The 27,768-nt window shown below is 40.4% G+C and overlaps 1 protein-coding gene across 7 annotated transcripts in view; it reads left to right on the top strand.

Moving 5' to 3' along the window:
• Positions 1 to 27,768, top strand: part of RYR3 (ryanodine receptor 3) — a 1,082,755-nt gene that overhangs the window by 271,819 nt on the left and 783,168 nt on the right. For 4 of the 7 annotated variants that reach the window (XM_073608694.1, XM_073608691.1, XM_073608693.1 and 1 more), the window contains exon 4: positions 24,635 to 24,649. The exons of the other annotated variants lie outside the window; for them this stretch is intronic. In XM_073608694.1, the coding sequence (XP_073464795.1) occupies positions 24,635 to 24,649 (15 nt within the window). The remainder of the gene's footprint in view (positions 1 to 24,634; positions 24,650 to 27,768) is intronic. 7 annotated transcript variants of the gene reach the window in all.

The raw sequence follows: 27,768 nt of genomic DNA, 5'->3' as shown, positions 1-27,768 counted from the left end.
GATCGCTAACAGTTTTTTTGGTAGTATTTTGGTGAACTGGCAAGCACCAGCCCCAAGCAGCGTCAGATTAGCGCCAGTACCGCTAACACCCACGCACGCACCGTACAGCTCCCTTAGTGGTATAGTATCTGAACGGATCAATATCTGATCCGATCAGATCTATACTGGCGTCCCCAGCAGTTTAGGGTTCCCAAAAACGCAGTGTTAGCGGGATCAGCCCAGATACCTGCTAGCACCTGCATTTTGCCCCTCCGCCCGGCCCAGCCCACCCAAGTGCAGTATTGATCGATCACTGTCACTTACAAAACACTTAACGCATAACTGCAGCGTTCGCAGAGTCAGGCCTGATCCCTGCGATCGCTAACAGTTTTTTTGGTAGCGTTTTGGTGAACTGGCAAGCACCAGTGGCCTAGTACACCCCGGTCGTAGTCAAACCAGTACTGCAGTAACACTTGGTGACGTGGCGAGTCCCATAAGTGCAGTTCAAGCTGGTGAGGTGGCAAGCACAAGTAGTGTCCCGCTGCCACCAAAAAGACAAACACAGGCCTGTTGTGCCCATAATGCCCTTCCTGCTGCATTCGCCAATCCTAATTGGGAACCCACCACTTCTGCAGCGCCCGTACTTCCCCCATTCACATCCCCAACCAAATGCAGTCGGCTGCATGAGAGGCATTTTCTTTATGTCCTCCCGAGTACCCCTACCCAACGAACCCCCCCAAAAAAGATGTTGTGTCTGCAGCAAGCGCGGATATAGGCGTGACACCCGCTATTATTGTCCCTCCTGTCCTGACAATCCTGGTCTTTGCATTGGTGAATGTTTTGAACGCTACCATACACTAGTTGAGTATTAGCGTAGGGTACAGCATTGCACAGACTAGGCACACTTTTACAGGGTCTCCCAAGAGGCCATCGCATTTTGAGAGACCCGAACCTGGAACCGGTTACCGTTATAAAAGTTAGTTACAAAAAAAGTGTAAAAAAAAAATATATATATAAAATAAAAAAAAATAGTTGTCGTTTCATTGTTCTCTCTCTCTCTATTCTCTCTCTCTATTGTTCTGCTCTTTTTTACTGTATTCTATTCTGCAATGTTTTCCTTGTCAAAAGAAGTTTATTGAGTATACAATGTTATAAAGATACATAAAGTAAGTTTACAAGGATCTATAAAGTAAGCTCATTGTTTTACAGTAGGGTTTATATAGGTAAATATCATGAAATTTCAAATATTAAACATTGGATTCACGTAAACCTAAATTAAAGATATATATCATTTCCTTAGTTACCTTTGTAGGTATTTAAATGATTTATACCTACTATACATATTGTTTACAAGTAGAGTGTATATAGGTCAAATAAATTCTGATAATGAGCTTTAATCGTAAGGTGGAGAAAAGGAAAGAGAAAGAAGAAAAAGGGTTGAAAGGTAGAGGTATGGTCCACAAGGTTGTCCCGCTCTTCAGTTTATTATTCTTTTTAGTTCTCTTTGAAGCCTTAGAATGGGTGTCTCTGTAAGTCATTTAATCTGTTACCATGGCAACAGGACAGAGTCATTGAAGTTTGACAGGAACTGTTGTTTTATCCAAGGATGCCAAAGTTTTTCAAATTTTGGAATTTGATTTTGATCGATGGCTACCATCTTAGCATGGGACATGTAGGAGATTTCCATGCCTTGGCCACTGTTTGTTTTGCAGCCGTTATTAGTTGGATCATAAGTTTGAATTGAGAGAGTGTTAACCATTCCGGTTTTAGATTAAGTAAAGTTAAATATGGATCTGGTTGTATTATTTTTTTAAATATTTTAGATGCAATCACAAAGACTTCCTTCCAGAAGGTTTGGATTACTGGGCATGTCCACCATATGTGTAAATATGTGCCTATTTCTGGGCATCCTCGAAAACAAAGAGCTGAGGTATTAGGTGAATATTTTGCCACTCTAGCGGGTACAAGATACCAGCGAGTTAGGACTTTATAATTTGTCTCCAGTGCTAAGATGTTGGGTGAAGATGACTTAGATTGGAGTGCAGAATATAGTTTTTGTTGAAATTATTTATTCCAGGGTGGTTGTATATGGTTAGTCTTGCCCTAGGCTAAATAATTCAGTTAGAAAGGTACTGTTAATAACTTTGGTATTGATGAAGATAGTTTGAATTATTTTGGGATTTTAACCCTTTTAGAGTAAACAATTACATATTTTATTCATATGTAACTGTTTAGATATGTTAACTCATAAAATTGAGGTTGTATTGCTTCAGATTAGAATAAACAAAAACATAATTCTAGGAACTAGTTAGGTAATAATATATTTGTTCTAAGAAAAGAAAGAAAAAGCTTCCATTACTTCTGGATTATTGAACATATTTGTCCTAAAAAGTAATAAATCTATTGTTATTACCTGATAATATATAACTGAACAAGAATTTCCTTATTTCACTTATATATTCTAAGGCTATATGAATCAGAAGTAATAAGAAATATAACTGGAATGTAAGATGATCCCACACAGTGTGTGACTATCAGAATGCAGTTACATTCAGTTATAAATATAGGTTTTTTATAGAGAACCATCTCTTAGTATAATAAATGAAGAGATATCAGGAATTAGGATGTCAGTCCATTGAATCTTCTTGGTCCATGGATGATGTGGCAAAACGGCCTCTTTTGTGAGAATGATGATTCCCACTTTGTTCTGAAATTTTCTGGGTGCTGCCTGAAGGTGAAGATGATGCCATTCTTCTGCGTGTGGGAGTGTTGCTGCTTGTGGGTTCTGTCAGATTTAATTTTAAAAGGGTTTGTTGTAGTTCATCTGCTGATCTGCTTCTGTAAATTGTACCTTGGTAGTTAAATCTGACTGAAAAGGGGAAGCCCCATTGATACATAATGTTGTGGCGTTGCAGTTCCATTAGTTGGGGTTTCATGGATCGTCTTTTAGTAATAGTAAGTTGGGATAGGTCAGCAAAAATTTGATAATTGTGTCCTTGAAAATTAAGTTCCTTTTTTTCTCTTGCAGCAATTAGTATTTGTTCTTTCGTTCTGTAATAATGAAATTTTGTGATTATATCACGTGGGGGTCCATCTTTCTTTTTGGCTGTGAGGGCTCTGTGTACTCTGTCCAGTTCTAAACGTTCAATAGGGATATCTGGCTTTAGTTCTTGTAATAGAGCAGTAATAGTAGATTGCAGGTCTGTCACAGTTTCAGGTATTCCCCTTATGCGCAAGTTTGAACGTCTGGCTCTATTTTCGTAATCTTCGAGCTTAGTTTGAAGTATTAAATTCTCTTTTTTTAATTGTTCCAATTCTGTTATATTTTCTTGGGTTGTAATTTCAATTTCATCCATTTTTATTTCTAAGCCTGCGGTGCGGTTTCCCAGCTCTCTTATTTCTTTGGTTAGGCTTTTTGTTATTTGGTCTGAGGTTTGTTTTAAAGCCTTATGAAGCATCTTTTCAAATTGTAATAATATTACTGGGGATACTGAGGAGGCTTGTGGAGAAGTTTGTGAGAGGATTTGTTCTGTATCTGACTCAAATGGAGAGTCTTGCTGTGACATTTTCTGTCTGTGAGAGCGCCCTGATGCTGTATCTTGTGAGGTGACTGGAGTTGCTTCAGCTGCAGTGAGTGCCTGTGAGCTCTTTGTGAGGTGATTTTTATTTCTGCCACGGTTTCCTCCCAGTAGCATATTTCCTGCCCAAACTTTCACAGTTTGTTCCCTGGGGCAAAAAGGTTCAAATGGATACCTTTTGAGCCTGCAGGCTCCGCTTTGTCCTTCTCTTCTCTCCTCAGCGGTGTGGAGCTCTAACAATGCATGTCTGCTCCGCTAGGCTCCGCCTCCTGCCCCCCCTATTCTGCAATGTTTTATTGTTATTATGTTTTATCATGTTTGCTTTTCAGGTATGCAATTTTTTATACTTTACCGTTTACTGTGCTTTATTGTTAACCATTTTTTTGTCTTCAGGTACGCCATTCACGACTTTGAATGGTTATACCAGAATGATGCCTGCAGGTTTAGGTATCATCTTGGTATCATTCTTTTCAGCCAGCGGTCGGCTTTCATGTAAAAGCAATCCTAGCGGCTAATTAGCCTCTAGACTGCTTTTACGAGCCGTGGGAGGGAATGCCCCCCCCCACCGTCTTCCGTGTTTTTCTCTGGCTCTCCTGTCTCAACAGGAAACCTGAGAATGCAGCCGGTGATTCAGCCAGCTGACCATAGAGCTGATCAGAGACCAGAGTGGCTCCAAACATCTCTATGGCCTAAGAAACCGGAAGCTACAAGCATTTTATGACTTAGATTTCGCCGAATGTAAATAGCGCCATTGGGAAATTGGGGAAGCATTTTATCACACCGATCTTGGTGTCGTCAGATGCTTTGAGGGCAGAGGAGAGATCTAGGGTCTAATAGACCCCAATTTTTTCAAAAAAGAGTACCTGTCACTACCTATTGCTATCATAGGGGATATTTACATTCCCCGAGATAACAATAAAAATGATTAAAAAAAAAAAATGAGATAAAAAAGCAAAAAAATAATAAAGAAAAAAAAAAAAAAAGCACCCCTGTCGCCCCCTGCTCTCGTGCTAAGGCGAACGTAAGCGGCGGTCTGTCGTCAAACGTAAACAGCAATTGCACCAGGCATGTGAGGTATCGCCGCGAAGGTCAGATCGAGGGCAGTAATTTTTGCAGTAGACCTCCTCTGTAAATCTAAAGTGGTAACCTGTAAAGGCTTTTAAAGGCTTTTAAAAATGTATTTATTTTGTTGCCACTGCACGTTTGTGCGCAATTTTAAAGCATGTCATGTTTGGTATCCATGTACTCGGCCTAAGATCATCTTTTTTATTTCATCAAACATTTGGGCAATATAGTGTGTTTTAGTGCATTAAAATTTAAAAAAGTGTGTTTTTTCCCCAAAAAATGCGTTTGAAAAATCGCTGCGCAAATACTGTGTGAAAAAAAAAAATGAAACACCCACCATTTTAATCTGTAGGGCATTTGCTTTAAAAAAATATATAATGTTTGGGGGTTCAAAGTAATTTTTTTGCAAAAAAAAAATAACTTTTTCATGTAAACAATGAGTGTCAGAAAGGGCTTTGTCTTCAAGTGGTTAGAAGAGTGAGTGATGTGTGACATAAGCTTCTAAATGTTGTGCATAAAATGCCAGGACAGTTCAAAACCCCCCCAAATGACCCCATTTTGGAAAGTAGACACCCCAAGCTATTTGCTGAGAGGCATTTCGAGTCCATGGAATATTTTATATTGCGACACAAGTTGCGGGAAAGAGACAAATTTTTTTTTTTTTTTTTGCACAAAGTTGTCACTAAATGATATATTGCAGGGCAAATTTACACCCTTAGAAATCCTGAAGGCAGTGATTGGTTTTCGGGGCCCCGTACGCGGCTAAGCTCCCAAAAAGTCCCACACATGTGGTATCCCTATACTCAGGAGAAGCAGCTGAATGTATTTTGGGGTGCAATTCCACATAGGCCCATGGCCTGTGTGAGCAATATATCATTTAGTGACAACTTTTTGTAAATATTTTTTTTTTTTTGTCATTCAATCACTTGGGACAAAAAAAATAAATATTCAATGGGTTCAACATGCCTCTCAGCAATTTCCTTGGGGTGTCTACTTTCCAAAATGGGGTCATTTGGGGGGGTTTTGTACTGCCCTGCCATTTTAGCACCTCAAGAAATGACATAGGCAGTCATAAACTAAAAGCTGTGTAAATTACAGAAAATGTACCCTAGTTTGTAGACGCTATAACTTTTGCGCAAACCAATAAATATACGCTTATTGACATTTTTTTTACCAAAGACATGTGGCCGAATACATTTTGGCCTAAATGTATGACTAAAATTGAGTTTATTGGATTTTTATAACAAAAAGTAGAAAATATCATTTTTTTTCAAAATTTTCGGTCTTTTTCCGTTTATAGCGCAAAAAATAAAAACTGCAGAGGTGATCAAATACCATCAAAAGAAAGCTCTATTTGTGGGAAGAAAAGGACGCAAATTTCGTTTGGGTACAGCATTGCATGACCGCGCAATTAGCAGTTAAAGCGACGCAGTGCCAAATTGGAAAAAGACCTCTGGTCCTTAGGCTTAATGGTCCGGGGCTCAAGTGGTTAAAGCGCTGTGTAAATTCCCAGTGATATATAAATACCTTTTAATTTATTAATTGTATCCTCTACTTTAAATTTACTTTGCTACAGGCTGCTGACCACCATGGTTGTAGCTCATATTTGTCCTGATATTGTACACACAATCTTTAAAATGAGGCATACTATCTGCGTAATACAAATATGTAAATTTTTTAATAATGTGCTTTTCTTTATAGATTTAATTGTTTATGTAAACAGAGGCAGTCAAGTTTCTTGATTACATAGGTATGTTGTGTTTCCTGTGTAGTAATACAGCAAGTGACATAGGCTCCATTCACAGTTTTTACCAATTTTCTCATGTGGTTCTATGAGGTTGATTTACTAAAAGCAAATAGACTGTGCACTTTGCAAGTGCAGTTGATTCAAAGCTTAGTAAATGAAGCTTCACTTTGTAAAGAATGGCTGATCACATGCAAGGAAAATGAAAAAGCAGCATTTTTGCTTGCACATGATTGGATGATAGAAATCAGAGCTCCCCCTCATTTGCTAAGATCTTGACTACTTTTCTCAAAGTAGTCAAACAGGAGACTGATTGGACTTTTGCTAGACAGTGCAACTCCTAATTCAAGGTACACAAGTTTTATTGGGTTTTATCAAATTTATATATAAAATATGGTATTAAACATGTTTGTGCAAGCATATAAAATTGCGAGAGCTTCATCAAAATGATTTTTTGCTAAAATGTACAATACCCATTCAAAATTAAAACAACTGAACATATACAGTAGCCTCCCTTTAATTTTTCATATAGGACTAATATTGGACCTTTGGTCCCTCTGTAAAATAAATTAGATCTCTGTATGATATATAAACTTTAACACTGTGTTCAGAAAAAGCTGTTCTGTGCAATCTTTGTTACTAAAATGCTCCCCTTGGCATCTGCTTGCACTGAGCTGTCAAAATGAAAGTGGTGATGCAGCCTTTTTTATCTGCACCTTTAATTGGTGTGTTGCAGACGCAGTGGCAAAGAAAAGGGGACAACATACAGCTCGGACAGTTGATCATTTGAGTGTGCTTGAGCCGAGAAGACATAATCCTGCTGAGTGTGCACAACTCTGATCTACATCATACAGCTGATATATATCGTGCCTTTGCTTTAATGTGGCTGTTAATTCCTTTCTTTTCTTTTCCTGGGCCGTGGGATGTATGCCTTACCCTTAAATTCATGTGAAAAATGTATACAATGAGGTCTGATGTTAATGTTGCTGCTAAAAGATGAATTGATGGAATTCTTTCATACTGGACACTTAGCTGATGAAATCTCTAATGAGGTTCATAGGGTACTTACCCTAACTAAACAATAAATGAGACTGCTGCTTTTACTAGCATTTGTATCTGGCATATGTCTTAATCAAGAGCTGGCAGTATGTATACAGTAGCAGGATCTTCAGTATATTATTAGATATACTATGTTGTTGAAAGTATTGGGACACCTACCTTTACACACACATGAACTTTAATGACATCCCAGTCTTAGTCCGTAGGGTTCAGTGTTGAGTTGGCCCACCCTTTGCAGCTATAACAGCTTCAACTCTTCTGGGAAGACAATGTCCACAAGTTTTTGGAGTGTGTCTATGGGACAAATTGACCATTCTTGCAGAAGTGCATTTGTGCAGTCAGGCAATGATGTTGGACGAGAAGGCCTGGCTCGCAGTCTCCACTTTAATTCATCCCAAAAAGGTGTTCTATCAGGTTGAGGTCAGGACTCAGTGCAGGCCAGTCAAGTACCTCCACCTGTCTTTATGGACCTTTATTTGTGCACTTGTGCGCAGTCATGTTGGAACAGGAAGGAGCCATCCCCAAACTGTTCTCACAAAGTTAGGAGCATGAAATTGTCCAAAATGTCTGGTATGCTGACACCTTAAGAGTTCTTTTCACTGGAACTAAGGGGCCAAGCCCAACCCCTGAAAAACAACCCCACACCATAACACCCTTCTACCAAATAATTTGGATCAGTGCACAAAGCAAGGTCCATAAAGACATGGATGAGTGAGTTTGGGATGGAGGAACTTGACTGGCCTGCACAGAGTCCTGACCTCAACCCGATGGAACAACTTTGGGTTGAATTAGAGCAGAGACTGCAAGCCTTTTCATCCAACATCAGTGCCTGACCTCACTAATGTGCTTCTGGAAGAATGGTCAAACATTTATATAGACACAATCCTAAACCCTGCAGACAGCCTTCCCAGAAGAGTTAAAGCTGTTATAGCTTCAAAGGATGGGCCCACTCAATATTGAACCCTACGGATTAAGACTGGGATGCCATTAAGGTTCATGTGCATGTAGAGGCAGGCTTCCCAATACTTTTGACAACAGAGTATATGTGTGTTTATACTCTGGATTTAGAATGATTTTTGCCCAAACAGCGGACTATAGATAAAGCATATTGCTCTATGGAGCCTTTTTTCCTAATTATGATAAATGGAATGACATGTTTACAGTGTCAGTATGTAGTAGACATGTGCATTCGTTTTCGTCCTAATGCATTTTCGTCTGAATTTCGGGTATTTTCATTATACGTGCAGAATCCGAAAACCGAAAGATCCGACATAAACAAATGCTTTATTTTCGTTTTTGTTGCGACAACAGTTTGATATAGATAGGAGATCCGACATGACACTGACAATAGCGATCTGCGTCCATCGAACCTGTGGTCGGATGTGCCTAACCTTAACTCTATTAGTCCAAGCTTATTCTACATAGAGAAAAAGATTCGACATAGAGAGAAAAGATTCGACATTATAGAGACAATAGCAAAAAAGGTCGAATATGCCTAACCTAACTCTATAAGTCCAAGATTATTCGACATAGAGAGAAATGATTTGACATAAAGATTCGACGAAGCAGTCGCCGCGAGTGGACATTTATGGTCAAATGCTATACCCATAGGCTATAGAAGAATTCTAATGTTGGTTGACTAGTAATAATAATTAATAAACATAATTATTACTAGTGTCATACATTAGAATTCTACTATAGCTTGTAGGCGGAACATTCGACCGGAAATGTACAATTACAGCATTGTACATTTTAGCTGCTCCGTCGAATCTTCTTAGAACATTCGATAGACACCATAAGCCTTCAATGACAGATTCGACCTTAATTATTTCGGATTTTCGAACTAATGTATTTTTTAACGAAACAAAGTAAATAAAAACGAATTTCGGGAGTAACTAAATAAATTTATTTTTCGGACGACAACGAAATTCCGAAACGAAATATTTCATTGTGCACATGTCTAGTATGTAGATTTTATAAGTCGTGTTCCTCAACCTTTTTCCAGTCATGGCCCCCTGAAAGGCATTTTCAGTCTTGAAGAACCCCAGTCTAAGGCTTAGTTCACATTACTGTGTGTCAGGGAATGTGTGCGAAATTGTGTGCATTCCTGACATACAAACAAATTCGCTGCTGTTTTACAAAAAGCCCATCTTACAGCCAATGTCTACTTTACAATGTGCAAGTTATGGGTGGATGAGGTAGTGGGATCTACGTCAGATGGAAGACGGGCAGGGGTACTCATCTTATTTAACAAAAAACTACCATATGTTTTAAAGTCACACATACACAACCATATTGGGCGAAAAGTCACGGCCTTTATAGATGTCTATAATGATGAGATCACCATCAATACCAAACTAACAACCCAAATTCTAACTTTTTCCATGACACTGCCCAGTACATTCTCCACAACCCTTCTCATACACACATCATTGGGGGTGATTTCAATAAGTGCAATAGAAGACAGGTGCTCACAAAAAAAAAAGATTTGTCACAACACCTCCAAACATCTGCTGTTGGCACCCCCTTAGCTGACATGATCTCAGCTCTAAATCTATTAGACCCTTAGAGGATGAACAGAAAATATACCCCTTTCTCACTGGTCCATAGCACCTTAGCTAGACTAGACTATTTTGCTCCCCAGGTCTACTATCACTCATTGCTGACGTGGACATCCACAAAATTATGATCACCCCCCAGTACCTTAACTCTTTTTGAAGCATGCTGAAGGGTGCATAGTAAGACTTTTAGGAAACAAATGCTGAACACTTTTCCAATCTAACCTTGTTTTGGGAAACAGGCAAGGTGTACCTGAGAGACATAATAATATATATTTTGCTTCTGCCTACAGAAAAGATAATGAACCAATATCTCCAAGCCAGTGCTGAACTGAGAAAGGCCCAATTAGACCTCAACAGCATAACAACATACTTGCACAAACAAGCCTGGCAAAACGCAAAAATAAATTTAGACCTCTGGCTAGATAAATACAAACAGATCAAATCTTCATACCATGATCTGCAATTCTATAAATACAGGAATACAAGAGTAAAACTATTAGTGCGCTTAGTAAAGGGCACCTATATACTCCCACATTTGTACAAAAACTTACATTGCCAACAGGCAATCAAGTACTCAAGTACGACCCCTTTAGAAATGAATGCTATTCTCAAAAACTTTTACAAAAATCTATATGCTCAGACACCCTCACCCACTACAAATGGGACTAACTTTTTAATGTAGCTATTCTTTTTTTAACAGAAAATTATGCAGCTATTCTTAGCTAAAATGCCCCCTGCTCAGTTAGATGCAATCCATAATCCCATTAATACAACAAAAATACTACAATTTCCAGCCTCACTAACCCCAAGGCCCCAGGACTAGATCAAACTAGATGCCATAGACACTCAACCATATATCTGTTAACCACTTCAGCCCCAGAAGAATTTGCCCGCTTCCTGACCAGAGCACTTTTTGCGATACGGCACTACATCACTTTAACTGACAATTGCGCAGTCATGCGATGTTGCACCCAAACAAAATTGATGTCCTTCTTTCCCACAAATAGAGCGATATTTGATCTCCTCTGTGGTTTTTATTCTTTGTGCTATAAACAAAAAAAGAGCGACAATTTTGAAAAAAAAAGCAATATTTTTTACTTTTTGCTATAATAAATATCCCCAAAAAATTTATAAAAAAAGAAATTTCTTTCTCAGTTTAGGTGGCTATGTATTCTTCTACATATTTTTGGTTAAAAAAGGCAATAAGCGTATATTGATTGGTTTGTGCAAAAAGTTATAGCGTCTACAAAATAGGGGATAGATTTATGGCATTTTTATTATAGTTTTTTTTTTTACTAGTAATGGCGGCGATCTGCGATTTTTATCGGGACTGCGACATTATGACGGACACATCGGACACTTTTGACACTATTTTGGGACCATTGTCATTTATACAGCGATCAGAGCTACAAATAGCCACTGATTACTCTATAAATGACACTGGCAGGGAAGGGGTTAAACACTAGGGGGTGATCAAGGGGTTAAGTGTGTCCTAGGGAGTGATTCTAACTGTGGGGGGGATGAGCTCACTTAAACATGACAGAGATCACTGCTCCCGATGACAGGGAGCAGTAGATCCCTGTAATGTTGCTAGGCAGAACAGGGAAATGCCTTGTTTAGGCATCTCCCCGTTCTGCTGCTCCGTGTCACGATCGCGAGTCCCCCAGCGGACATCAAGTGCCCACTAAGCTGCGTCTTAAAGGGGACATACAGGTACACCCATTCGCCCAGCTGTGCCATTGTGCCAACATACATCGTCGTGCGCTGGTCGGCAAGTGGTTAATGAAGCAAAAAAAAAAACAAAAATAATAAGGATCCCACACTACCTGGGTCTTATCATCCCATTTCACTCATAAACATTGATGTTAAGATATTATCCAAAATAGTAGCGAACAGACTGCCTACATACTGCATCATTAATTACTGCAATAATTAATTCACCTAGCTCAATCAGGCTTTGTAAAAGGCAGAGCAGTAGTCTTAAATATAATAAAAGTCCTCTCAATACTAGACCATGCTAAAAGACACCCCTCCTCTGAAATCTCAGTCATTACCTTTAATGCTTTTGATAATGGTAACCTTAACTGGCTAGTTGAGGTGCTGACAGCATTCAGCTTCAGAGGTAAACTTCCTCCTTTCTTCAGTCAACATACTCTGCTCCCATTGCCAATATTTGTACTCTGGGATATCTGTCAAATCCTTTTACCCTCCAAAAAGGCACCAGGCAGTGTTGCCCACTGTCCTAATTCCTTTTCAAATTATCTTTGGAACCTTTCTCTAGGTACCTTTTGCAGACACCCAAAATCCAGCAGGTCAGTTTTGTAAAAAGAGAAATACGGTCTGCACTGTTTTCAGGGAATATCCTCCTATTCATGTCTCAGCCCATGACTGATATTCTTAACATACAAAGTATATTTGAAGATTATAGCTCCTTTACAGGGCTACACATAACGTTCTCAAAGAGTGGTGCTTGCATATATATTATCTTTATATTATGTTTATTTATCTTGTTATGATTGTTATTATATTCCTATAGATAAGTTTGTTTGCCCTCTAATACTCCTGAAGAAGCAGATAATTCCGCAAAACATGTAGAGAAGATTTAGATGCATGCTACGTGATAGGTTTTAAGTATCATCTTTTTGCCATCAACACAATATTATGCATGTAATAGAGAGCACCCCTAGTGCCCCATTGTAGCACAACTTCTTTTTTATTCATGAATGTTTTTATTCAATTGTTGTAATAAAAACACCTTTTTATGTGTTGCTGTCCTTGTATAGTACCATTAAAGCCCATATTTACCTTCAAAACTATATATTTCTCATAAACCATCCTAGGACGTAGGTACTTATATTGTGATATATTTGTTGGCAGATATCTTTTGTATGCTTTAAAGCGGGGATCCACCTATCTATCGTTTTTTTTTTTTTTTTGAGTTCATTCACAAACTTTTCTTCTCAACATTACATACTCACATATTGTGTGTAATATGTCCGCCTGTGTCAGATTTCGTCGGAAAGAATAACTTATATTATTCACTGCAGGCGGTTTCCATCCTCATTGTGGGCATTTGAAGCCCACAAGCATTTATTTCCTGGATGTGGTGAATGCTGTGCTCCCAGCATTCACCTCTCGTTCCCGCACATGCTCAGTGGCATCCTGGGAAGCCTGAGGCTAGCTCCCAGGAGTCTGGGAGAGGCTAGAAACACGCCTACTCCCACGGGAGGAGAACCAGGAAGTGCAAAGAAGAATAGAAAGATAAAAGGTAATTACGGCGATTTAATTTTTTTTAAACGGCATGTCAGCATCTAGGCAAGGAAGAGAATACATACAGATATTGTTCAAAATTTGGGTGGAACCCCGCTTTAAACTGACAGAAGTCCCCATCTGAAATCAATCAGCTTCCAGGTTTTATTGTCAAAGCTTAACTGAAGAAGCTGATGTTAGATGCTGATTGGCTACCATGCACAGCAGCACCAGATTTTGCACTCTCCAGTTTTAGTAAATCAGCCCCAGTTCCGCTAGCCTTTCTTTTACATATTACCCCAATACCCCAATACCAATCTTGAGATATAAACATTAATTGTTAATTTGCCATAATGAATGCAGCAAGAGCCTGTATCCCTAGCTTTTGGAAGCAGGTCTCCTCGCTTACTGTGTCACACTGGCTTGGCCAAGTTAATGAGATTATGCAGATGGAAGATCTAATTGTCTCACTCTATCACCGAGAGGAGAAATTCCAAAGAACATGGTTCTATTGGCGCAACTTCCGTTGCTCTATGGAATATGGTTTCCATCTTCTCCAGGACATACATAAATCAATATTTACACAATTTTAGTGCTGATAATAGACACAAAAAGAGATGACAGCGCTCCTCAATCCCCCTTTCTCCCTCCGGGAAAGGAAAAAAGGCTCAACAACTTAATCTTGCATGTTTTCAAATATCTCAAGTCCAAAGTTTAGCGAACTGGTGACTACGTTTTGTATTTTATGCTCATTGCTTTTAAATTGTTTGTAAGTGCAATCTTTAGGGGGTTGGGTTATGCAATAAAAGTGTTAAACAGGATCACACTATGTGGAATCTTTCTTTTCTATGGTTGTCTATACATGGAGTGATTTGCAGCCCTAACCAGACCTATATCTTGGATGACTTCCTTACGATTATTTCAAGGCTTGTGATTTACCTTTTTATGGTGAATTTGAACCCCCTCAGGGAGTGTGACTCACGCTGTGTGGATTTGGGTGTAGGTGCACGCTCATAATGATCTACTAAGACCACCGTCTTTCTTCAGAACTGTATTCACCAAGTGTCGTCCTTCTATCCCTTATATGTTCAAACATATCAATGCAGGTCATGTTTTAAATGGACTGACAGGAGTGCTGCTATACTATTGTATCTTACAGTGTTTCAGGACTGGATTCTTTGCTATCTTTATAATGTTTTATTTTTTATAGTAGCTGCTATTGCTGACAATTAATGTAGAGCTGTTTGTGTATCTGTACAAAACTATTCATTGATTGTTATAGGTAGACTGTTTTAATTTTAATAGCAAATTAGAGCTGAGTGGTGTTGAAAGGACATTAATTAATTTTAATTTTAATAGCAAATTAGAGCTGAGTGGTGTTGAAAGGACATTAATTACATTGAGTTTAACACAGCCATTAATGTCTAAACTGCTGGCAACCAAAGTGAGTACACCCCTAAGTGAAAATGTCCAAATTGGGCCCAATTAGCCATTTTCCCTCCCCAGTGTATTGTGACTCATTAGTGTTACAAGGTCTCAGGTAATGGCTTGGCCAAACATGTCTCCAGACCTAAACCCTATTGAGCATATGTGAGGCATCCTCAAACAGAAGGTGGAGGAGCACAAGGTCTCTACCATCCACCAGCTCTGTGATATCATCATGGAGGAGTGGAAGAGGACTCCAGTGGCAACCTGTGAAGCTCTGGTGAACTCCATGCCCAAGAGGGTTGAGGCAGTGCTGAAAAATAATGGTAGCCCCCCAAAATATTGACACTTTTGTCCAATTTGGACCTTTTCACTTAGGGGTGTACTCACTTTTGTTGCCAGAGGTTTAGGCACTTATGGCTGTGTGTTGAGTTATTTTGAGGGGACAGCACATTTACACTGTTATACAAGCTGTACACTCACTACTTTACATTGTAGCAAAGTGTCATTTCTTCAGTGTTGTCACATGAAAAGATATAATAAAATATTTACAAAAATGTGAGGGGTCTACTCTCTTTTGTGAGATACTGTATATTATTCACTTATGAAGTACCATATTTATCGGCTTATAACACGCACTTTTTTCCCCTTAAAATCAGGGGAAAATCGTGGGTGCGTGTTATACGCCGATCCCCGCTAATTGTGATCTATCGGCGGCGATTGCCGCCGACATTCACATAGCGTGTAGTTTTAAATATGGCGCCGCAGAGTTTGGAGGGACTCGGCAGAGCTGAACGAGCGCCGCCGAAATCACAGTGACTGGGCGGAGCTAAGATACACATAGTCGAGTGTTCTCGGCTCTTTCCGGCGCTGCTCACAGTCAAGCCCAGTCCCGCCATTGGACCTGTGTTATGTCCATCATAGGGCGGGACTGGATGGGACTGTGAGCAGCGCCGGAAAGAGCTGAGTACACTCGACTATGTGTATCTTGGCGGCGTTCATTCAGTTCCGCCGAGTCCCTCCGAACTCCGCGGCGCCATATTTAAAACTACATGCTATGTGTATGTCGGCGGCGATCTGTCCAAGCATGGACACTGGGGGCAAGGCTGCACTGACCACTGGGGCAAGGCTGCACTGACCACTGGGGCAAAGCTGCACTGACAAGGCTGCACTGGGGCAAAGCTGCACTGACATGGCTGCACTGACAAGGCTGAACTGGGGCAAAGCTGCACTAACAAGACTGCACTGGGGCAAAGCTGCACTGACAAGGCTGCAATGGACACTGGGGCAAGGCTGCACTGACACTGAAAAGGCTGCAATGACACTAACAAGGCTGCAGATGGACACGATTAGGCTGCATTGATGGGCATTTTAATGTAAGTTTTTTTTCCTTAAACTTCCCTCCTAAAAGTTTTTTTCCTTAAAATTCTCTCTTAAACTTGGGGTGCGTGTTATACGCCGGCGCGTGTTATACGCCGATAAATACGGTATGTAAGTGCCACACTTTTTAAGACTAAAGGTCTGTACACATGATACGAAAAGCTGTCTGCCGATTATCGGATCATTAGTACAGTGCTTTCGACAGCCCATTTAGCTTTTTCGTCAGACAAAAGCTGGATGTGCAGACTATAAAAATTTTGTCTGATGTGAACTCAACATCCAATTTTGGTTCATTAGTACAGTTTTCGTACAAACAAAAATCATAAGAGCAAGACTACGCATGCTCAGAAGTGAAAGAATACATACAAAACTTTTCAATACATTACAACACTTCAGATATATTCTGTCTTACGAAAATGTTTGTATTGGGAGTAACCTCTTCACTTTCGACATGAGACTAGCATGCTACAAAAGGGGACGTTTGGTCATCCGAACATCTAAACGTGCGTATGAGGCTTTAGTCTTTTTTCTGCCATCACTTTTCTGTGTTTCTATGTTTCAAATTTGAAGGATAGCTATAAAGCAATACAAAGATTTCCATTTGGTTTAATTTACTAAAGGCAAATAGGCTGTTCACTTTGCAAAGGGAATTTTCACTTTAGTGAAATGAGTTGAAGCTCTCTGACTCATCCAATAAAGTTTGTTTAATTGTCCTTGCACGTAGTTGGGTATTCTTTGCAAAGTACATTTTCACCACATTTACTAAGTTAAGGGAAAATTCTCTTGCAAAATGAACATCCTATTTTGCTTTTTAATAAATCAACCCCATTGTGTCTGAAACGCCCTCTGTCAGCTGTAAATGTGCAAACAACAAACAAAATGTCAACATTTTGCAATGGATACTATACATTTCTATGAATCTACTAAAGTACACTGAGTTAATGAGATGTGTAATGCTATTAAAAATATAGTTAATTATCCCGTTAATAAATGAACCTGCGGCCAGGCGATTGTATAAATTATATTTTTGGGAAAAAAATGCAGCGCTAAGAAGTATTAGGAAGTTAGGGTGTAGTGAAACAATTAAGTAAGAGATGCTGTACTGAACAGTAAAGCATATGTACAAAAACCATAATTGAAATGAAATGAACAAACACAGTATAAAGTGTCCACATATGGTAAATGGATGATTCCAAACTCAAATTATTAAGAGGAACTGGTATGGACCAAAAAATGATGTGAAACTAGAAAATAAAGTCAATGGTGCACGGTGTGGATCTGTGACTGTGAGTCAACAACGGGGTACAGAACTTCCGTAGCTCTAAACCAAGATCTCAATATGGGGCATCAGAATGAAAACATCAGGAAGTAAGATAAGATGGATACTCTTACCAGATGACGTGGACTCCACTGTCATATGGCCCCTGTTGAAGACCCCCTTGGTCGAAACGCGTTGGGCGATCTCCCCTTCCTTACGCTGCTTAGATTTTATTTTAATTGTGATCACTTTTATCCATTTTTTGTATAGTATTTTTAGAAATAAAAATCCCTGGTTTACCTGCACTATGCAGAAGCTTTTTATTTTTTATTTGCATATTATCCCGATGCAAGAAACTGCCTTCCAGTAGCCCTACTTCCATCATGGGGTCTGGATCAAATCTGTCCCCGGCTTCTCCTTGGAACACATCCTTGAGGTCTATTGGCTGATATCCAGTTGGCGGCCCTTCCTGATGTTTCTTCACCCCACCAGAGAAGTCGAGAAGTGAGACAGAGGTTCCACCGTTCCGGATATCGTTTTCCAGCCTAGGTTTGGCTCCATGCACCATTGACTCCATGTCATATGACAGTGGAGTCCACGTCATCTGGTAAGAGTACCCATCTTATCTTACTTCCTGATGTTTTCATTCTGATGCCCCATATCGAGATCTTGGTTTACAGCTACGGAAGTTCTGTACCCCGTTGTTGACTCACAGTCACAGATCCACACCGTACACCATTGACTTTATTTTCTAGTTTCACATCATTTTTTGGTCCATACCAGTTCCTCTTAATAATTTGAGTTTGGAATCATCCATTTACCATATGTGGACACTTTATACTGTGTTTGTTCATTTCATTTCACTTATGGTTTTTGTACATATGCTTTACTGTTCAGTACAGCATCTCTTACTTAATTGTTTCACTACACCCTAACTTCCTAATACTTCTTAGCGCTGCATTTTTTTCCCATTTACCAGTTATTGTTTGTCACAATGTATGCAGCTGCTGGCTCACATATATTTTATTTTTGCTATTAGAGCGCAGTGTTTTCATATTCTCTTGCAAATTATATTTTTAACAAGCCATAAATTAGCTTTAAAACAAGCTATTAGGATACCACCTGGAGCAGAACCTTAAGTTGGTCTTCATCAAAGTACCTTGGAACTCAACGCTGCAGATGGCTGTAGGTCAGGGCCCCTGGAATTGCCCCACCAGGAGTTAGCAGTTACAGCAGACAGGAGGCTAGAGCAAAGTCAGGATCAAGCAGAGGTCATAGCAGAAAGTAATTAGATAGTCTGGGTCCGCAACAAGTAGGCAATAAACGAGTAGTCATGTTCAGGCTGGGGTCTTGGTAGGCAGCAAGCAGAGGGTTGTCAGACAGTCTAGGTCCGCAATGAAGAAGGCGAAAAAGGCAGGACAAGGGATGTATATGTGTGCACTGCGCTTTAGAATGTGTATTTAAATAATTGTGCCGCTACTTATACCCAAAATATAATAAAAACAAAAAAGTGAAAATATATATTACAATCAAACAACATACATTTCACAGTAGCCCTCGAAAAAACTCAAAGAATATATATTAAAGTGTCCATGAAATTTAATTCAGCGCCCATAGAAATGTGAAACAATATCTTGCAGGCTCATGCAAAAAACATTGATTCCAATCCACTCGAATGTGATAAAGTAAGTGTAACAAACTAGTGTTACGACACCAATAATACTCCTCACAGTGATGTGTGCCACTTCCGCTCCCTTAAGAAAAAAGCTCACCAGATGCTGTTGCCATTCACTCTCGTGTCTGGCAAATATTGCTTATGTGTTACATTGAAGAGCTGTTATTGGATGCCAGACTCCATCCAGATACTAACTTCAAACTCCACATGTAGGGATAAAAGTGAAGACAGAGCCTCCAATATTGTAAAACACCTTAAGGTAACGAATTTCTTAAAAGTATTGCACGTACATCACATAAAACTCAAACAAGCCTTAATATTGTAAATTCAATCATGGCGGTTGACGTAGTGCTGCGATCTCTCTTCATTGGCACGCCCGGAGTCAAGGTTCTGGCATCAGAGTACAGTTGCTGTGTAGCCACACACTCTAAGTGCCTTTTCGCACCTAATGCAGTTGGCTGCAGTTGGATGCATTTTTAACTGCACTCCAACTGCATAGACAGCCCAAAATCAAAGTAATCCTAAAGGCATAGTTCACATCATTGCAGTGCAGTTCAGCGCAGTTAAAAAAAAGTAGAGCATGTTGCACTTTTCCGTACTGCAAATGCATGTAACACTCTACAAATGGGCTTCAAATGCATCGCGCGCCTAAGCCAAGAAAGTCAAGCCCAAAAACGTATAGAAAAATGCACTGCACACACAGCAAAAAATACATGCAAAACTCATTCAAGCACACATCAAGTGCACTTAAAATGCTTGTAAACATGTAGTCAAAATGCTTGTGCAGTTTTTGGTGTGAATGGGCCCTTATACACGAGTTGTGTTACTGGCCAAAGAACAGAGGGGAAAAAAGAAAAAAGAAAACTTATGAAACCACCCAATCTAATGATTGGTAAGCTGCAATAAATTACATTTTTGGTTTTGGGTTTAATACCTCTTTTAGTTAAATAGTAGAAAATGAAGGCCAATATCTGATGTTGCTGCAATGCCCTTGTACAAATAAAAGGGGCATAATTTTAGTATATCTCAAAGAATATGTATGCAGAAACGTACAAGAAAAATGTAAAACCAGGGAGGACATTTGTTTTTGCTATTAATTATAATGGTGAGGTTTTGTATGCATAATATGAGCATCTATCTTATTGGCCTCAAAACAAATGATGGTGTGTGCAAGGAGAAAACTATTTGTAAACAAACATTTGTTTACAAAAAGTAATTTACCTTTGAACTAAAGAAAATCAACTCATAAATTGTTCCACAATCTGTAATTTGAAATTTTATGTGTACAATCTCTTGGCAATATGAGAAAGGTGACAAGCTTTACTACTGCAAATGTAATGTACCATATATATATATGTATATATATATATATATATATATATATATATATATATATATATATATTGCATATTCCAGGGTTTTTCAACCTTTTTGCCTTCGAGGAACCCCTGCTAAAACGTCTGAAAGTTTGGGGAACCCCTGAGATAATTTTCATATCTACAGCTCACGAAACATTGGTGTGATCAGCGAGCTGTAGATATAACAACAATTATTTTTAGAAATAGCATTAAGCAAATTAATAAATATAAAAAACTTACCACCTCTTAATGTGAAACTTGTGCTTGCTTTTTTCACAATTCTGCAGTGTACAGGGGGTCATCAGGGCAGAGCACAGGGGAATTAAGGAGGGAACAGTACAGGAGGAGGGGAGAAGAGCACAGCACAGTACAGGGGGGAAGAAAAGCACAGCACAGTACAGGGGGGCCAGGAGGGAACTGTATAGGGGGGGCCAGGAGGGAACTGTATAGTACAGGGGGGGCAATGAGGGAACAGTACGGGGAGAGGGGGGGGGGGGGGGGACTGGAGAGAATACTACAGGCGGACAGGAAAGAATAGTACCAGGGGGGCCAAGAGAGAATGGTACAGGGGGACTAGGAGAGAATAGTACAGGGGGCAGGAGATAACAGGGGGGCCAGGAGAGAATAGTACAGAGGGCCATAAAGGAACAGTACTGGGGGGCAAGAGAGAATAGTACAGGGGGGCCAGAAGAGAATAGTACAGGGGGGCAGGAGATAATCATATAGGGGGCCAGGAGAGAACAATACAGGGGGGCTAGGAGAGAACAGTGCAGGGGCAGGAGAGTACAGGGGGGTCAGGAGAGTACAGGGGGCAGGAGAGAATAACACAGGGGGCAGGAGAGAACAGGGTGGCCGGAAAAGAATAGTACAGGGGGCAGGAGAGAATAGTACAGGGGACCAGTAGAGAATAGTACAGAGGGGCAGGATAGAATAGTACAGGGGGGCCAGGAGAGAATAGTATAAGGAGGCCAAATGAGAATAGTATCAGGGGGGCAGGAGAGAATAGTATAGGGGGCAGGAGAGAATAGTATAGGGAGGGCCAGATGAGAATAGTATAGGGGGACAGATGAGAATAGTACAGGGGGCCAGGAGAGAATAGTACAGGGGACCAGGAGAGAATAGTATACGGGGGCCAGGAGAGAATATTACAGGCAGCCAGGAAAGAATAGTACTGGGGGGCAAGAAAGAATAGTATAGTGGGGCCAGGAGAGAATAGTATAGGGGGACCAGATGAGAATAGTATAGGGGGGACAGATGAGAATAGTATAAGGGGCAGGAGAGAATAGTACAGGGGGCCAGGACAGAATAGTACAGGGGGCCAGGAGAGAATAGTATATAGGGGCCAAGAGAGAATAATATAAGGGGGCCAGGAGAGAATAGTATAGAGGGGCCAGAAGAATAGTATAAGGGGGGCCAGATGAGAATAGTATAGGGGGAGCAGCAGATGAGAATAGTACAGGGGGCCAGGAGAGAATAATACAGGGGGCCAGGTGAGAATAGTACCAGGGGGCCAGAATAGAATAGTACAGGGGGGCCAGGAGAGAATGGTACAGGGGACCAGGTGAGAAAGGTATAGGGGGGCAGGAGAGAATAGTACAGGGGGCTTGGAGAGAGTACAGATGGGACCAGAATAGAATACTACAGGGGGGCAGGTGAGAATGGTGTAAGAGCGCCAGATGACAATAGTACAGGGGGCCAGGAGAGAATAATATAGGGGGGCTAGGAGAGAATAATACAGGGGGCCAGGAGAGAATAGCACAGGGGGGCCAGGAGAGTATAGTATGGGGGGAGGAGAGAATAGTATAGGGGGGCAAGGAGAGAATAGTACAGGGGGGCCATAATAGAATAGTACAGGGGGGCCAGGAGAGAATGGTACAGGGGGCCAGGAGAGAATGGTACAGGGGGCCAGGAGAGAATTGTATAGGGGGGCAGGAGAGAATAGTACAGGGGGCTTGGAGAGAATAGTACAGGGGACTAAGAGAGAACAGTACAGATGGGGCCAGGATAGAATAGTACAGGGGGGCAGGTGAGAATAGTATAGGGGGGCCAGGAGAGAATAGTGTAGGGGCACCAGATGAGAATAGTACAGGGGGCCAGGAGAGAATAGCATAGAGGGGCTAGAAGAGAATAGTACAGGGGGCCAGGAGAGAATAGCACAAGGGGGCAAGGAGAGTATAGTATGGGGGGAGGCAGGAGAGGGGGAAAGGAGAGAATAGTACAGGGGGCCAGGAGAGAATAGCACAGTAAGGGGGCCAGGAGAGAAATTGATAGACCATATCAATTTCTCTCCTGGGCCCCCTGTGCAGTTCCTTCCTGGCCCCCCTGTCTTATACTTTTCTCTCCTGGCCCCCCTATACTAATATCAGTTATATATATGAGATAGAGGGACCAGGAGAGAAAAGTATAGTACAGAGGGGCCAGGTGGAAGGCACAATGCTGGGATCTGTAATGGTTTACCGTGAACCTCATGCAGAATAGCTCAGGGAAGCAGCTGGATCACAATCGTATCTCATGCGCAGATTCCCGTCCCTCCCAAGTGATGTCACACACAGGCTCCTGGGATGGATGGGAGGGCTGCCCAGGACAGCTGCAGGGCAGTGATGTCAGTTTTCCAGCCTGTCAGATCTTTAGGGATGTGATTTACCGTTCCTCTGCTTGTGATGAACGGCAGATCATGGCAGAACCCCTTGGGACTGCTTTGAGACACTGGTATATACAGTATATTTGCTATTTTGTACACTTAGATAATATGTTAGTATTTTTCTCTTAAATATTGGAAATTGATAGAGTGTGCTCCATTTGTTTCCAAATGCTTGCACCGATAGTCACCCGAGGCTCAGTATGAAAAATGTATGTGCATCACAATAGAAATACAGTTGCTTAACCCCTTCCTGCTGCCGTCTCCCAGCCCATTACGTGGATCTAAATGCTGGGATGTTGAGGCGGGCATTCCGATCATGTGACTGCTGTGATTGGAGATTGCAAGCATGCATTGGGAGCTTTTTGGTACCCATTCATCACTATGCTGGGAGAGTGCGGGGAGTGTGCTCTCAGCACAGTAAAACTTTTACCCAGGGCTGCAAATATGCGGCCGCTTAGCGTTGAAGCCACCCCCCCCCACCAAGAGGCCGCATATGTGCGCCAGGTCAGCAGGAAGTGGTTAAAGCATTATATTGGGTTTAAAAGAAACTTGTAATATCCTTGTAACATTCTTTGTGAGCTGCTGAACTTCTCTTTTTCCTCATTACTTTGTTTTGGAACAATCAGTAAATGCTAATTGTCATTTGCACTGCTCTATGCACACCACAAATCCCATAGTCCCTAGTCCATCTCAGAAGTAAACAAGAGAGGGTAGCTACGTTCATACATACAGTGGGACCGCGGAGAAGGAATGTAGCCACCCTCTAATAGGAAGATGGGACACTGCACCAAAAAAAAAAAAAGGAATTTGGAGATTAGTAGGAGGCTGAGAGCTGTAGAAAGTACTTTTTTGAGTTAGGAATACATATCTGAATAGATTTAAACCAAAGTTTAGTGTTACTTTCAATGTTTGTTACATCATATACAGTATATTTTAGTCTGTTTACAGTTGAGGCTTTTTTCACAAGTAGGCCTACTCTTTGTCATATTGGACATAACGCACCCTCACTTTGAATAATATTGTTTTCCAGTATTAATTATTCAGAAATTTTATGTGGCATTTGTTCGCTTTTTTGGACTTAGATGATCACAACAGACAGCAATAGGACCCCAAATATGGTAACTTCCTTAGGACCCCAAATGTTTTACCAGTAAAGGTTCCTGACAGCAGAGTTTACATTTCCTAAGCGTAGCTGTGGAAGAGAGCTGGGAGAGCAGGAAGTCAGGTATCCACACAAGATCAGTCTGCCTGTATGTATTGGGGAGTTTTTCTGATAACCATAGATGGGTCATGTAGTCTGATCTGTCCAAAATCACTCAATGCAAGAGTATTCTGAACAGATGAATGGTCTCTTTGTATTAATAAAGATAACTGTGGTTCATTATTCACTGTTCTCTATTCCTTATAAATATATATATATATATATATATATATACAGATGCTTCAACAAAATCAAAGCCTGCTATGCTGTATGAAAACAAGTACACCTTTTAGTCTGTATGGTACATGAGCAAATTGACCAACTTTTCATTAATCCACCATACAGAAAAAAAGAACCTTGCAGACCTCATGAAAGCTGGCATTAATAATTCTTTAATGCTCTAAAAGATGTGGCCTTTATGGCTTCTTCACCTATATATTTTTTTCTCTTATGCTTTCAAGAAGTTTACCAGGAAGGTAAGGATATTTTTTTGTCATGAAATAAAATTTAGATAACCTCGTACTGAGAATGCATCCAGTCTGAGTATATATCAAGCAGACAAGGCCATGATGGCATGCTCATTTAAAAAGACACCTTATAACATATAATTAATATGAGGCAAATATCCCTAAAGTGAAAGGAAGGGCAGTGCCGTTCTAAGTGTAGCATCTAAGCATTTTTTATTGGAAACAACGATTTGGCACTTCACAGTGAGATAAAAGCGCTCATCTAGTCATGTAACACTGCTGCAAAAAGTGATGGGCATGGCACGCATTCAGACCATCAGGCCATGAGGGGGCCATCTTGGAAGTGGTACTTATGGGCAGGAGCCAGTTGATGGACTAGAATGTGCAGCATGCCAGGTGCAATACCCAAAACATGGCATAATTAGTTGGTAAATGATGCAACTGGCTCCTGGAAACAGGATATGAGATGAGCATATATTACAAATAAAAAATAAGAAGCCTATAACAAGAATAAAAAACATCACTAAAATAAAATAAATAGGCGGTACTGCATACATCTTATAACAGGAGTATTTAAAACTTGCCCACTAAGTCCATGTATTATATTTATTATTTGTTGTTGGTGTTTATTCACATATATTTTTCACAGGTTTCTATTAATTTGGCATACCACCATCTATGTCCATCTAGCATATATTTTGCACATTTATTATTTATATATTTTTATTCTTCAAGTTATATATTTGCATTCTCATATGTTGGACTCTGCACTACCTCAGATTTGCTAAAAAAAACTTGATGTGCAAGATCAAAATTTGGATGATAAAGTGAAGACAATAAGGGTCCTGTACAAATAAATAAACAAATACCATGATTATTATGACAACAAAGTACAGGCAGAGTATAAATAGTATACAGGTATGAAATACATGTACAAGAGTACCTAGGTTCTAATGAAGTATACTAACAAAAGAAAAGAAAAGAAGATAAATAGTAAGATGGATGTGGAGGGATGATGGTACCCTCCATTAGGAATATGGGTAGGAATGTAAAAAAAAAAGTGAACATGTGGTATAAAGTTTACTAATGGTCTCGTCTTAAGGTTTACAATGGGACTATGACCAGTATATGGCTCTCAGTCAAAAATAGAATGGGGACATCAATGTAAGTATATTACATTGGACTGTAAAAAAGTAAGTCGGTATAGAAAATAAATAAGGTTCTTGAGTTACAGATTAAAAAATAAAAATAGAAAAAATGCAGTATAGGAGACGTGGTGCGAACCTTCTACTAAGATCTATATGGTATTTACAGGTAATTACGGGTATAGGACCCTAGACACACAAAAAATATCATGGAACTACTAAACATTAGTGTAGTGGCAAATTCAAATAGTTGAATATGAATAAAGCTAATAAATTATACTGATTTATAGAGCCAATGAAAATACATTCAGGTAGGATGTGTTTGGAGGGCTGTGTTAGAGGACCGTATTGACTTCTATTTCCTCATTTACGCTGATGGAAATAAGGTATCTAAGGTATAAATCCAAAATGTCTCTCTCTCTCGCAGGGATGCTTGAATCCCCTGGCTGCCTGTAAATTGCAAGTAATAGCTTCAACTACCCAGACCCTCAGATCTTCAGAGGATTTTTGCTGAAACTCTAGAAAATGTCTAGGCACACTATATCACTGCCCTACTCAACCAGGCATCTGTGTTCCCCGAACCTCTTTCTAACTGTCCGTATGGTGCAATCGATGTACAGTAGGCCGCATGGACAACAGAGACAGTAGATAACAAACTTTGATGAACAGGTAAAAAAGGGGAAGGTATAAATTTCATTTCCAGTTTAGGAGCATGGAGCACATTATGCAAAAACATTGAACTATTCTGATGAAGGATCCCCACTTGAAAACACCCCTCACCACTAAGCCAAATATTTCCTACAGACGAGCTTGAAACATCAAGAGCCAGATAGCTCCCAGTAAGATTAAATCAGCTTATACCACCATTAGTCCTCAGTTAACACTTTTCAACATCAAAAGTATGTTTTGGTGTAAAAAAGCCAGGTGTCTGACATGCAGTGGCGTAGCGTGGGGGGGATGGGGGAAGCCGGTCCACTCACCCCGGAGCGCAACATTTTGAGGGGCCCAGAAATGTATTCCTTTCCCCCCAGAAAACTCGTGGCTCCATCCACCTGCTCCTCTTCTCCCACTCCTCCGATGGCCGCTCCGTCCTTCTGATCATCCCTGATCACAGTGTTCGAATGACAGCTGGCTCAGGAGGTGCAGCTGTCCTGGAAGAAGGGGACCACCACATTGCCCAATTCTCCCCACCTCCAACATGCCTGAGTTTCACACACATCCCTTCCCCCGACCCTCTTTCCCTGTCCCCCCTCTCTCTCTCTATGTCCCCCCTCTCTCTCCCTGCCCTACTCTCTCTCACCCTGTCTCCCCCTTTCTCTCTCTTCCTGTCCCCTCTCTCTCTCTCTTCCTGCCCCCCTCTCCCTTTCCTTGCTCCCCTCTCTACCTCCCTGCCTCTTTTCTCTCTCCCTGCCTCCTCTCTCTCTCTCTCTCTCTCTCTCTCTCTCTCTCTCTCCCTCCCTACCCCCTTTCTCTCTTTCCCTCTTCTTAGCCCCCCCTCACTCTCTTCCTCTCTCTGCCACTCCCACTCTCACTCTCCCAGCCAGCACTGAAAATAGCTTTACCCCAGTCTGTTTATTAAACTCCTTCCTTCCCATCATCTACCTATAGATATGATGTATAACAGTATGACTTTATTAACTTTATCCACTTAAAGTGGTATTAAACCCTGAAGCAAACATTTATTATATTGCAGTTATATTGTAATTCTTAGATGTGGTGGCTGCATTATTATTATTTTTTTTTAGGTTTTCTTTCTTTTATTTTTACCTGGTGATCCTGCTAGTAAGTCCGTTGTTTTTCAAAAGAATGAGCTGTATTGCAGATGTAGCAGTTAAAGGGTAGAATCAGAAAATTTAACACTGGCAGAGGTGCTCACAATGATCCGCTTTAATTTATTTATATAAAACCTTTATCCTAAAAGGTAAAAAAAAATGTTTGCTGTAACTGACTATAAAGTGTGAGCTGGAGTTTGGCTTCAATTTG

The sequence above is a fragment of the Aquarana catesbeiana genome, linkage group LG13 (genome assembly GCF_042186555.1).
Source record: "Aquarana catesbeiana isolate 2022-GZ linkage group LG13, ASM4218655v1, whole genome shotgun sequence".
NCBI classification, from domain to species: domain Eukaryota; kingdom Metazoa; phylum Chordata; class Amphibia; order Anura; family Ranidae; genus Aquarana; species Aquarana catesbeiana.
Note: the sequence above shows the minus strand (reverse complement) of the source record. Positions and strands in the feature narration are given on the sequence as shown.